Raw genomic sequence first — 14,801 nt, 5'->3', positions numbered from 1 at the left:
GGTAGCCCATAAAGAATAGGAGCTCGTGGATTGATTGGCACAACCATGCTCTTCTGATGTTCAGTTTCAAAAACAAACATAGAGTTCTTAATTGCCTGTCTCAGATCTTTCTGGAATCCTGGAGTTGGGTCTCTCTGCAAACTCGAAAAGCCATCACCTTGAATCAGATCAAGAACTTTCTGATTATAACTTCCTTTCTCCATAATAACAATGCAATTTCCTTTGTCTGCTTTCGAAACTACCAAATCATTTTCTCGCACTTTCTGCTGAATAGTTCTCAGTGCCAAACCATCAGAACTAAATCCACCACCCTGTGCCGGAACAGTACTCTTAATAACATTGGCCACCATGGTCTTGGTATCTAAATCACCACGGCCCCGCACTATCGCTACCTCTGAATCCACAGCCAAATTCTCTAACGTCCCCTGAGTTATTTTTGGCTGGAAATTATATTTCAACCCTTTTCCTAAAAGCTCTACTTCAATCTCCGAAAACTCCACATCAGTTAAATTTTTCACACGAGGATGGAAGTCATGGTGAGGTGTTGGTTCCGTTTCCCTCCCCTCAAAAACGAACTCGAACTTGACTCCGTTAACCTACGCAATTTGTTTAGCTGAGTAGTATACATCTCATGTGCAAGTTCAGAAGCAAAGTATCTCGCCTTTTGGTCTAGGATATCAAACTCGAGATTATGCAACTTAAATGAGAGTTCAGAATACAACACTTTAAGATGCAGTTTCAAATTATCTCTAACCGAAAACCAATGGCGAGATTCTTCGTTCAACCAAATTCTCTGAGCCCTACTAACAGCCAACTTAGCAGCCCTCGAATTGCTACTACAACGCAACTGGATGTAATTAGGTACAACGTTCAAACGCTTGCACTGTTGATTAAACCACACATTCTGGACAGCTGCACGATGTTGTTTGGTTAGTTTGACATAAAGTCGTGCCTGTTCGGCCACGCTAGCCGTTTTCAAATAATCGATGGAATCAGGCGTTACTTTGCGGAAATCCATGTTAATCGTAAACTAGAACTTTCCTTTGCTAATCCGCGAATAGATAACGTGCAAGTCAATCAGTGCTAACCTGTTATAATTACTTGCGTATTTTTTACATGCAATTAATTTTCCCACCCTCCCACCGCAAAAATAAAAATAAATACGCAAATAAATATAACAACCCACCACCAAAAATACAAAACTCGACACGTGTTTCGCCTCTCTACGAGGCATCCTCAGGAGCTGATGTTGACGGTCCGAAGTCCCGCAACTGACTGATTGTCCCCAGAATGGTCGGCCATATTTATACTTTGTCCACCCCCCCTACCAAGCAAGTTAGATGGAAAAATTCGTAATAACGGCGATGACGCAACATTCAACTGCTCATTAAGGATTAACCCCCTATTGTTGTACCTAATTATCTCCAACTGTTCCAGAACCCCCAAACGCAGCCCTTTCTCACATACATGTAAAACATCAAAAGAATGATTCTCTGATACAGTATGGTCACTCTCTATCAAATGCTTTGCAAAATTGGATCTCTCTGGATGGTTGTGCCTGTATGATGCCATGCCTGTGTGCTGTATGATGTATGGGGAGACTTTGGATATTCTAAGGGACCTTTTTGAAAAGCAACGTTTACATCCAGGGGAGGTAGATGAGTTGATAGATCTAACTGCTATATGTATGAAACATAATTATTTTAGATTCGGGGGACAGTATTATTTGCAAAGTGATGGTTTAGCCATGGGTTCTCCACTGAGTCCTTTAATGGCGGATATCTTTATGGACCACTTTGAGAACCAGCATATTGCAGGGAATGATAATATATTGTATTACTTCAGATACGTAGATGATTTGATTATTTGTTGGACGGGGAGTATGGACCTGCTGGATGAATTTGTTACTGGGCTTAATAGTAAACATCCAAAGATCAAGTTTAAGAAGGAACTAGAGCAAGACAAGTCATTGAATTTTCTAGATTTGACCATTACTAGAGTTAATAATAGCCATCAATTTCAAATTTACCGCAAGCCTACACATACTGATACAGTTATACCAGCTTCTTCTACACACCCTTGGCAGCATAGGTTGGCCGCTTTTCACTGTTATGTGCATAGGATGTTGTCTGTGCCTCTTTCTGAAGAACACTATCGAGCCGAATTGGACAATATTTACCACTTGGCAGTTTCGAACGGTTATGATAAATCAATCGTTGATGGCATCATCAGAAAGAAGCGAATGGTTATGGTTAACAATATGTTGTATGCGGCACGTCCTTCTGAACCGGTTAAGAGGTGTCAAGCGAGCATTACTTATGTTGGCAAAGTGTCAGAGGACATTTATAAGATTTTGAAGTCAAACGGCATTCCTGTGGCCTTTAGGACAAATAACACTTTGCACTCCAAGCTTTGTAACGGCAAAGATAGGATCGAGAAAGGGAAAAAATCTGGGGTTTATAAGTTGAGCTGTGATGTTTGTAACAAAGTGTACGTGGGCCAAACGGGCCGCAATTTCACTACTAGATATAAGGAGCATATGGCATCATACAGGCACAACCATCCAGAGAGATCCAATTTTGCAAAGCATTTGATAGAGAGTGACCATACTGTATCAGAGAATCATTCTTTTGATGTTTTACATGTATGTGAGAAAGGGCTGCGTTTGGGGGTTCTGGAACAGTTGGAGATAATTAGGTACAACAATAGGGGGTTAATCCTTAATGAGCAGTTGAATGTTGCGTCATCGCCGTTATTACGAATTTTTCCATCTAACTTGCTTGGTAGGGGGTGGACAAAGTATAAATATGGCCGACCATTCTGGGGACAATCAGTCAGTTGCGGGACTTCGGACCGTCAACATCAGCTCCTGAGGATGCCTCGTAGAGAGGCGAAACACGTGTCGAGTTTTGTATTTTTGGTGGTGGGTTGTTATATTTATTTGCGTATTTATTTTTATTTTTGCGGTGGGAGGGTGGGAAAATTAATTGCATGTAAAAAATACGCAAGTAATTATAACAGGTTAGCACTGATTGACTTGCACGTTATCTATTCGCGGATTAGCAAAGGAAAGTTCTAGTTTACGATTAACATGGATTTCCGCAAAGTAACGCCTGATTCCATCGATTATTTGAAATGATGATGACGATGATGTATTAGGTACATATTATACAAGCAGTAAAATCTTTTTGTTTCGTAATTTACATTATTTACAAGCTTAAAAATAAAAAAACGATGAACAGATAACATAGAAACCAAGAAATATTCGTTTATTTAAAATACTAACAATATAATAAAAATACTTTACGATAAATTGTAAAAATTCACATTAAATTTAAACACAAGTTTAAAGATTCCAAAATAAATACGAGTTACAGGAAAGGGACATTTTTCTGCACGGCAGAGGAACCGCCAAGTGCACTGGTTAGCGCTGTGAAAACACCCACTCCGGACTAAAATCACCCGAGCCTCATTTCGAATACACCGCAAAGACTCTTCTATAAACAAATTTCAAATTCCAACGGTTTCCATTTTCACAGTTCGACGTTCGAAACAAATGACTGTCGGGAAGTCGTATACCATTTTGATTTGTCATTAAATTTGTTGAACTTACTTAATACTTAAGGTTATTTTCGCAAATAACTGTAAGTATGTACATGTTAGATTTATTAGGATGATTCTTAATTTTTTTAACAGCATGACATTGAAGTAATGGCTTAATAATTTTTTTTTGATTCAATCATTTAGAGGAAGCTTTTATAATGATATGTACAAGAAAATCATTGTGATTTGAGATTTATTTACTTAATTAATGATAAACATTTTTATAGGAATACATTTCATTGTATTCTGTTTTAAATATCTTTTTGTTGGTAGTATTTTGCTTTTAGGATTATTTGTTTCCTCTTAAAAAGTAATAGTATTTTGTGAAGATTTTTTTTAATGTATTTGAAAACAAACAACGGTATGTATATAAAGTGACAGTTTTTCAGCCACTTTATGTAAAATATTACAGGAAAATACTTATGTATACGTATAAAAAATATAAATCTATAAAATTGTAACTTTTATATTTGTATATTCAGTACAATCACCGGCAATAACATCGTACAAAAAGTACGCCGCATAATAATTATGACACATGGCTCTAGAATTAAGATCGTATCAAATATTTTGCGGCCTTCTTTTTGTGCCTAACTGGTGACTGTACCTAAAATACAAAAGTTTACGTATTTTTCATGTACTTAGCTATTTTGTCTCCTTAGCTTTTTGTATCTCAGTAAAGCCTTTTACATTCAAATTGAGATTTAAAATAAATGTATGTCACAAACGCGGTTCATTTTATCTTTTTCTTCGTATTTTACTTCATTTTGATCTTTTTCTTCGTCTCTAAGCTGTTTAATGAAACCTTTTGATGAGAATTGGATTTTGCTATTTAGATTCTCGCGAAGGTTTTTGAAAGTCTTGCTTTAAGGTTTTAGGTTAGGTTCGTTTATTTTAATGGTTTAATCTTGATATGTTATTTGTTGAAATATTTGTTTGCATAAAAAATACAGGAATTTCTAGAACGCCTTTTAAAATACTGTAATTTTGTGGCTTCCGTTTTTTTTATAGTATATCATTCATGGAGAATAACAATAATTACTTAAACGTTGAGTTACTGAAAACCAAATTACATAGTATACATGTTCCGTGATGTCTTGTGCGTTTTCATTTTCACATTATCCGATCTGATATCGGACGTAGGACCGATATACTATATTAAAGGCTAAATGACAGTTTTCCTTTGATATCCATTCTACCCTACCGGATTGGATCGGATTATTCGGATCGGAATTTTTTATCCGATATCGGATCGGATAATGTGAAAACGCTCTTACGCTATCAAGTAACATAAAATCAAGACCTGTGTTTTAAACACTAACAGGGTTAGACGCTGATATACAACATTCCGAGGATTACTTATTATAATTCTTATCATTACTTGTAACAAAATTTTGTAATATTTTTTCTTCTACGTAAAATGAATAAATCCAATTTTAATTACACCCATTTTAATATCAAATTTCTACGAACCAATAACATTCCACATCAAAATTTCATGAAACGTAAATCCAAGCCAATATTAAATTCACATCTTTGACATGTCAATATTAATCTAATATCGCATAATTACTGAACATGTCAAATCTCGCCATCAGCATATTAGGGGAGAGCGGGCAAAGTGGATCCCATCGGCTCGTAATTACATGGTACACGTTGTTTGCTTTGCCCCTATGCTCGGCTTACGAATAGGGATGCGATAAAATGTCGATATGTTTTAAGATTAATTAACATGTCATGTTCTTGTCGACATGGGTTGGGATAAGGGTCTTTTAAAGAAATTCCCCATTGTTTGCACTGTGTAACAATATAGCAGAAGGGTACTGATTATATACCTAAACCAAAAGAATTTAATTAAGCATGGCGATGAGCAATAATTTAAGGGTTTTCTTCCGATGACTGTTTTGTATTCGGAGGGATTTCTGTAAATATATATATTTTTAAACATTTTTGCTAAACAAATACAATGCACATGTAAAAAATACACATTATTTAGACCACGTAAATTCATTATCGTTGATTCGATGACTACCTCTAGGTTAGGTTATCAATAATTTGGTCCGTTGAAGTTAATGCATAAATCGCGTAATTTTTAACCCCCGACGCAAATGCGACGGGGTTTTATAAGTTTGACGTGTCTGTCTGTCTGTCTGTGTGTCTGTCTGTGTGTCTGTCTGTGGCATAGTAGGTCCCGAACGGATGGACCGATTTAGATTTCGATTTTTGTTTGAAAGCTGAGCTAGTCGGGAGTGTTCTTAGCCATGTTTCATGAAAATTTTAATTTTGTGGTTAGGTTATATTATGATCTACTCAACTACGCCAAGCAAATGTCATTTTTGTGACCAAACTAGGGTCGATACGCAAGATTAGTACTCAGAATCAGTGATTACTTTTTAGACAAGCAATCTGCAGCAAAGTTTTATTGTCAACAACATGGTGAGACAATTCGATCGATATTTTCTTTGATGTTTCATCGACTCACGCCCCTCCCTACACGGCTTTGAAAATTCACGCAGAGCCTTCGCATTTTCAATGTTTATTTATTAACATGCTTACGAAAACAAAGGCTTTCGTTTGGGCTCCGTAAAAAAAATAAAAGGTAGGAAAAATGGCCGCGAGGTGTAATGGACTATGTAAAGGACTTTTGCAAATTTGTAAAATGAAATGTACTTTGTAAAAATAATTGAGTCGAATTTGATGTATTTTTCAAGGTTGTTTGAAAAACGAGTTTTGGTACGATAAGCCAATTATGAGGTTTAGCAGTTTCTTGGAAATATTTTTAGATATACCAATGTTTGAATTTCCTTTTTGAAACATAGGAGATGAAAAAACGATTCATGTTATAAATTCAGTCTCTGCTTATTGCTTTTACTATATTCAAAGGCTTCTTTTAATTGACCGAGTCCTACGATAAGCATAACACGGATTGTGTTGTGGGTACTCAGACAACGATACACGGATATGCATAGAAAACGTCCATGACTCAGAAGAAATATATATCTAATATATATATAATCTCACAAATAAAATTATTTATTTATACATATTTACATAATTATATAAAAAACTAAGACTAAACTTAAAAGCTAGCTAATGTCTAAAATAGGCCCTCGAGGCATTGTACCAAGGCTACTGGCGACATTTCCTCGCTGTATCGCAATGCTGATACGTTGTGCGAGGAAGTCGCCAGCTCTTCGGTCACGCTCACAAATAAATTTCCCTTATAGAGATTCGACCTAGGACCGCGGCTTAGCAGGCAGGGTCGCTACGCGCTAGGCTAGACTGGACATCAACTTTTTAACGCCCAGATACAGTTTGAAATAAAAAGTACCGTTCAAACTTTGCATAGTGACTTTTGAGGCCATAATGAACAATAGAAATGCAACGAATAGTTGTTTGGCCGGATACCGAATACCGAATACCGGCCCAACCATCGGCCGAATGTTCGGTATCCGGCCGCCGAATATTCGGACAGCAGAATTTTACCTACAATACCTGCAATTTAAGCAGGGAGCGCGCGTGTCGTGCATGTTTTGACTTGTCTCGTAGTGAAGTCCGGTTTTGTTTTAAATGTTTATTTTTTTAATAATAAAAGGCTATGATTAAGTATTATAACCGTAACTGTTTTTTTTACATTTAATTTGTTTACCCCAATTAAAATCATTTAAATTTATTTTATTTTATTTTAATTCAATCAAGAATAGCACATCCGCTATCCGGCCGGATAGTACGTCACTATCAGGTACCTATCCGGCCGAATATTAAAAAAGGGCCGAATAGTCCAGATACCGAATAGTAACCGAATATTCAGTGCATCTCTAATGAACAACTTTTACTATGGGGCCTATTTTGAAATCGCAAAAAAAAAATTATCTGTTCCATAGTTCGCGATTTCAGCATTGGTCCCATAATAAAAGTACACATTATGACCTTAAAAGTCACTAAGGTCAAGTTTGAACGGTCTTGTTTATTTCACTCTGTATATTTTGGAAGATGACAGAACACTGAGCTAACGGTCGTGGGTTCGTCCCACTAACTTTTAATTCATCTATGAGCAACTCTTTTTTTTCGCCACTTTTATGACATGTGATATTTTGAAAAAAAAAAATGCTATTTCTATTCATAATCACTAGCTTTTTCAATCCTAGTAGTTAATTGTCCCATACGATTTTTTCTTATTTTGTTACCATTTTCTGTACATGTTGTGTGGGGTAACAAAAGAGGAAAGTAACAAAAAAAGTATGGAAATCTGGGACACTTTTGGTCTCCCAGTGAGATTGAAAGTACTCTTGATTCTGAGTACAATTGACCTAAAATTCCCTACAAAAATCAAAATAAAAAAAATGGCAAAAAACAAGAAATGCTCCTCTAAGCTCACCATTTTACGATACGATTAACATTCACAGTCATGAAAGATATTCTCAAAATCGCTTACCGAACCGGTTTCTACTCACACTAAACACTGAGAAGCGAGTAATTCAGACCCTCTACTATGAGAAACGTGTTATAGAACGTCAAAAAGTTACAGGTAATCTTCTTTGTCGTATCCTCATGGCTGAGGGACGTGACGAATGTGGACACTCTTCACCAGTTGTCTCCACGCCACTCGATCCTGGGCCCGGTGCATGCTAGCCTGCAAAGTGGTTTTTGTCACAGACGTTATTCTGTCTGCCCAACGTGTGCCTATGCTTCCACTTCTTCGCTTCCTTGCCATGCGTCCAGTGATTGTGAGCTTCTCTAGACTATAGTTAATGCGTAGGTCAAAATAATAGTTTTTTTTAATACGACGTCGGTGGCAAAAAAGCATACGGTCCACCTGATGGAAAGCGGTCACGGTCACCTAGACGTCTGCAAATCAAGGAGTGTGAGTTCTAAGGAGGGTTTGGGTTGCCGACGACTCAAAGGACAATAGACGGAACTTAGTTCCGTAGGCCCATCTGTCACCAGCACACCGTACCATCGTTGAGCTCTGGCAGCCTTACTCACCGGCAGAAACTTTAGTTTGCATAGTTTGGGGCTTTGTCAATTGCTATATAAATTTCCCCTCGCGTTTATTATTATTCTAAACCTAGCACTCGTGGTAGCGGCAAGGCAAGTAATTTAGCCGAGAGTCGAGTAATTAAACGCACATTGTTGCGTGGAGCGAATTCGCGTCACACCGAATGTACTTGGCTTGCGCTCTGCATGTCATGTATTTGCAGTAAAATTTGAGATATACAGGGTGTCTGTTACAGATCTAGTATACTCTGAAGTTTTATTTTTTAATGTTTTAATTAGTGATTAAAAATAACAATTTTTTTTTATTTAATTTTAGTTGCAAATGTTGCTAATTTGAATCTTGTTGTCACAACTGAAGGATCTTAATTTTAAAAAGTTCGTTTTTATGGGTTTGATTGTGCGTTAATTATTGAAGTTTTCTTGTTTTCATTTCGTCATATTTTGCCTAAACTAAGATCAATCTTCTTTTTTTTTCTATTCGGCTCATAAAAGAATGTATCTATCTAGACTAAAAAACTATAAAACACACGATCATTCAGAAAGTGACTTAGTGTTGATCAAAAAACCTATAATTTGAGAATCACACTAAAAAAAAAGCATAAAATTTACAGTTTCCATTGTTCCCCGTAAATCGGTGAAAAAACTTAAGCATTTTTACTTTTTTCTTTGCTCCGTTTTCTCTGTTTTTTTAATTGTTTGCCTTTTGACTATCCACCCTGTATATTCGGTGTGACGCCGCCCCGCTCTGAAGATACGTTGTTTCCCTCAGATTGGAAACTAAACGTAATCTAACTAAAACTACAGCTAAACTAAAGCTAACTTTAATCATTACTATGAACTTAACCTAAGCCAATGTTCTCGAATTTGTACAAATTGGATTACCTCATTTGAATAGCTCAGGAGTTAGTGCGACTTTATACGGGGTGGTTTTGGAATGGGGACATTTTTTTTTTACATTGTTTGAAAAGGAAATGTGGTTATGAGTTGCTATAGCATTTGGAAGCTTTAATAAAAATTAAATTTTGTCAGTGAAATTTTTTAGTCATTTGTTTTGTAGTTATGGGGTAAATTCCCCAATTTTCGGCCGAATTTTGACTTGTTTTATTTTAGTAGGAGTTCATCATTGTGTTTATAAAAATGAATAAATAGAAAATAGATATTTCATAACAAAGACAAATAATGCATGCCAAATTCAAACTAAAAAAAAAAGTGATTAATTTACGTGACAAGTTTTGGAAAGATTCCATTTCTATTTACTATATTATGTTACTATTTTTTCTGAACTTGATCACAGAATCTAAGTTTCAATGAACAAAGGAAATCTGAAGATAAGAATCTTAACTTGTGTTTATAATTCCGCCCTTCTATATAAAATAAACCCCACCAAACAAAAACTTATCCGAACAAGAAGGCTTAAAGCGGAATTTTTTGAACATCAAAGGGGGAAAAGGAAAAGTGGCTTTAATTTAAAAATTACCTATTTAATAGTCCGCGGTATTTTTTCAAAGCCACCCATAAGATTACCTCAAAGAATGTTATAATACTTTTTCAAGTGACTGCTCAGGAAAATTGCGGGGTTCATTAACCTTTGGGGGTTGGGGGTTATTCGGAATCGATATAGAAGTCGATTAAGTTCTTAACGAAACAAGAACTTTGCAGATCTAATGTCTTTAAATGAGAAATTCTTGTTTATTAAATTTATAATATACTAGTTTTTGTCCGCCCCATACAAATATCCAGCCCCATTTTAGGAACGTCAAGTAGGGAGGCTAAAAAGAGACAAAAACACACACACACACACACACACACACATCTTCCCGTGGGTGTCGTAAATTGTGGCGTAGGCGAGAGTGGCAACCTGTCACTGCACCGTCACAGTGTTGTTTTCTTTCAACCCCTTATTTGCCAAGTGTGGCACTGACACTTGAGTAGTTTCATGTGCTATATCTACCCCTTTATGGAATACCTGCGTGATTGTGTGTACATATGTATTTATAGATTCTAATAAAAATTTTCATTGCCCTCAGATCCCCCCGGAGCCCCGTACATCGAAGGTTACGCCGAAGGCGAGACAGTGCGACGAGGCCAGAGCTTGGAACTGGTATGCAGAAGCCGTGGGGGAAACCCACCAGCTCAGCTTATCTGGTATAAGAACGGGGAGCAAATACGGATGGCTTACAGGTACGTCTTAGTTTATTCTTAATTTCAAAAAAATCACGGGCCAAATTCTGAATATGCCCCTATGAAAAACGATATTCTAAACCACTTTTTACTATAAAATATTTCACCTCAACTCAACCATACCCAATGTTATTCAAAAACACATACAAAGCCTTCGTTCCTGGAAAACTCCGAGTAATTGAAAAATAAATCGACATATGATTCTCAGAACATACAAGCGAGGTGTAATATTTGCGACGTGATATTGGAACAACACGGCTTCCTCTGTTGTCATGATATCCTGGTATCTGTGATGTGTTCTGAAGCTATTTTTGTACGAGATTTCAGAAAAAAAAAATATGTTTGTAGCATACATAGAAAATGAGGGATTTTAGTGAACAAATCAAACTGGAATTTATAAGTACCTATATCTCATAAAGGGGTAGACTGAACACATAAAACTGCTTAAGTTTCAGTAACAGTCTTGGCAAATAATGGGTTGAAAGGAAACGAAAATTGTGACATTCAGTGATGGTACCATAATTATTTTGCCAGCCTCTCGCCTACGCCACAGTTTAACCCACATCCCACAGTCGACTGCTACGACACCCACGGGAAGTTAATAATTTAAAAGTATGGATCCCTTGTAGAATCTCTATATAAATAATGAAGGATATCCGGCATATCGCGAAGATGGCTAGTTTCTTAGAGAAATTAATTGTGATTGACCTAAACGACCTCCCCTTTAAGTTAACGGAAATCAATAAAAACAGGTTTAATGTTCGTATCATGCAAACCCTTGTAAAATCGGTATACAAATATAGTCAGATGTAATATAATGTAGGATATCCGGCATATCTTGAAGATGGCTGTCATTTTTAATAAAATTACTCGCAGTTGCTGCAGTCGCGCCGTAAATCAGATCCGCCACGCACGTCTTAATACAATTCCTTAGGGATGAGCCGGGAATATCGATATCGATAAAATTATAATATAACACTTTAAGTTCTCGCGCTTTGTACACATATTTAAAGTCACATACAGGTCGAACGCGATTAATTAACATTATTTTACCTTTTTTCCAACGTTTCGGCCAGGTTTCGGAAGTCTCCTCTATAATGTTAATTAATCGCGTTCGACTTGTATGTGACTTCAAAAAATGATAATATTTTTCTTTCACCACCTTAATTGTTAAGAACGGTACTGAATCTTGAGCTCATCTCTGTATGTGTATGTTATGTTTCTATTTGTGGCTTTTTTAAATACATTTCTGTAAGTTAAAGCTTATGGAATTATTAACAGTGAATCTTATGGTTAAAATTGCACGTGAAAAATAAAAAGTTTTCCTACAAATTCGTATAGGAAAAAATGTTTTCGATTTGTGGCGACACCACAATGTATTTTTTTGTTCCTGGGTAGAAATGTGAGCGATTGGCATTAACAGAGTTTGTCAAAATGACCTTTCTCTCACATCCTGTATTATTTTGCCAAATTCCGTAAACGTTCATCTAATTTGGAATACGCGTATCATCTTCGATATATGATAGCTGCCATAGCTAATACATCTTTAACATACATCCTGTATACACAAACAGTGACGTGAATATATAAAATTGGGCACCCACTAGTTCATAAGTGGTAATTTTATCCTTTTTGTGGCGGCCGCTCGATGTAAGAAGCGCTTGGCATCCGTTAGCTCGTTGGGTGGACGACATCCGGAAAATTGCGGGTCACAACTGGATGAGACTAGCTCAGGACCGGGACAAGTGGCGTACTAGAAGAGAGGCATATGATCAGCAGTGGGCGATAAAGGGCTGATATGATGATGATGATGAATTTTATCCTCATACTTAATCGGGACATTTTTCGGAAAACATCGATAGTTTTCATCGACTGTTTCCCCTCCCTATCTCATATAAATCATGGCGACATACGCCCTATCTGTTGCCGGCTTAATACGATCCCCGAACGGGGTGGGGCTGCTTTTTACAATGCCCATATTACAGGCCAAGAGCTGGTTATAGTCTAAGAGCTGTACCAAAACATTATTATGTTTATAAATTGAAATATATATCATACACGGGCTGGGTGGTCTAGTGGTTAAGACGTTAGCCGCAAAAGCTGAAGACTGGGGTTCAATCCCTGGCCTGACCACCAAAAAAAAACTGGAAAAACAACAAATAAAAAAATAAAAAAAACAAAATAAAATAATCTGATTTGTTGGAGTCGGATCATCATGTTTTTATACTAAAGTAGGTAATAGGTATTGCTGCAACGGGGTTCATTTCTCTGATGCTTTATTATGGCGACACTTCATGGGCTCCGAAATAGCTTAACATTCATCCAAAACATAAAATCCTTTTAATAAGCAATTCGATACCTTTTAGCTTTATTTATAATCCAAAGATAGCTCCGTTCAGTATGTCAATCTGTCTTTTGTAAAAAAATCAATTTTGAAAACAAACATACGCCTGAAAATCCCGCTTTATATTCCTATCGAAACCCGAGTTAAGGTGAAAACCGGCCCAGAGCGTGTCGGGCCACGCTCAGTGTAGGGTTCCGTAGTTTTCCGTATTTTTCTCAAAAACTACTGAATCTATCAAGTTCAAAACAATTATCCTTTCTACTTTTGTGATTTTTTTCATATTTTTTAAACTTATGGTTCAAAAGTTAGAGGGGGGGGGACGCACTTTTTTTTCCTTTAGGAGCGATTATTTTCGAAAATACTAATATTATCAAAAAACGATCTTAGTAAACCCTTATTCATTTTTAAATACCTATCCAACAATATATCACACGTTGGGGTTGGAATGAAAAAAAATATCAGCCCCCACTTTACATGTAGGGGGGGTACCCTAATAAAACATTTTTTTCCATTTTTTATTTTTGCACTTTGTTGGCGTGATTGATATACATTATGATACCAAATTTCAGCTTTCTAGTGCTAACGGTTACCGAGATTATCCGCGGACGGACGGACGGACGGACGGACGGACGGACGGACGGACGGACGGACGGACGGACGGACAGACGGACAGACAGACATGGCGAAACTATAATAAGCTATAATAAGGGTTCCTAGTTGACTACGGAACCCTAAAAATCGATAGTCCAGTATAGGCAGACCAAGGTAACTCTGCATTGAAAATGTTATTGCAAATGCAAAGTGTGGGAATGCCAGAAGTAATGTCAAGTTTCTTTGAAACCAAAACACAATTTTATATAACACTTTGAATGATGTTAAAATTATATTTTATTGCTTTTTGGATCCATTAAATATATTCGTATTTTATACTTACGTACAATTTAATGAAAGATATTATACTTACTTGCTCAACGAAGAATATAAAAATAAAAATGAAATATTTTTGAGTATGTTTTTTTTCTAAAAAACTAAATTTAATTTTAGATAAGGTAAAAACTAAAAATAAATACCAATACTTGACAGTGACCCAATAGATGTCACTAATGCGACTTAATGTCGTCATTTAATACACAGGCTGTCGAACACTGGTACTTTTACCTTATAAAGTTATAACTGAATAGTTTTCAAATCTAGTACAGTTTTTATACATTTTTTAGACCATTTAGTAACATTTAAATGTGGAAAAGTTCAATATAAAAAGTTCAGTTTCAGGAAGTTTTATAGCTCTTCAAACGATCGGAACATTTCCCTGTTTGCCATCAAATCCGTTCGGATAATAACAATCCATTCAATTCATTCATCCGTTCGCTCTATACATTCATTCCATTCGATCCATTCCTTAGCAACGGCCCGGAAAATAAATTCTTTGATATTTCGACTGTTCTTCGGCTTAGGAGAATCAGTACAAATGTTTGACATGACTAAATCTAAAAATAACCTATTATTTCTCCGAATGTTAGTAAATATGTTAAATAATCTTTAGCGTAGAAACTCTAGGTCCATGGGGTCCCAGCGCGAACAAGTTGTTCACAGAAATCACTAAGCGTCTGGTTGAGGTAACTGGTGACCGAAGAGCTGGCGACTTCCTCGCACGACGTATCAGCATTGCGATAGA

At 36.5% G+C, this 14,801-nt stretch overlaps 1 protein-coding gene across 3 annotated transcripts in view; it reads left to right on the top strand.

The window, feature by feature from the left end:
- Positions 1-14,801, top strand: part of LOC125237073 (nephrin) — a 457,494-nt gene that overhangs the window by 332,663 nt on the left and 110,030 nt on the right. For all 3 annotated transcript variants that reach the window (XM_048144025.1, XM_048144026.1, XM_048144024.1), the window contains exon 8: positions 10,629-10,782. In XM_048144025.1, coding sequence (XP_047999982.1) covers positions 10,629-10,782 — 154 coding nt within the window. The remainder of the gene's footprint in view (positions 1-10,628; positions 10,783-14,801) is intronic.

Source organism: Leguminivora glycinivorella, chromosome 20, assembly GCF_023078275.1.
Source record: "Leguminivora glycinivorella isolate SPB_JAAS2020 chromosome 20, LegGlyc_1.1, whole genome shotgun sequence".
Classification (NCBI taxonomy): Eukaryota; Metazoa; Arthropoda; class Insecta; order Lepidoptera; family Tortricidae; genus Leguminivora; species Leguminivora glycinivorella.
The sequence above is the reverse complement of the archived record's forward strand: the minus strand, read 5'-3'. Positions and strand labels throughout refer to the sequence as shown.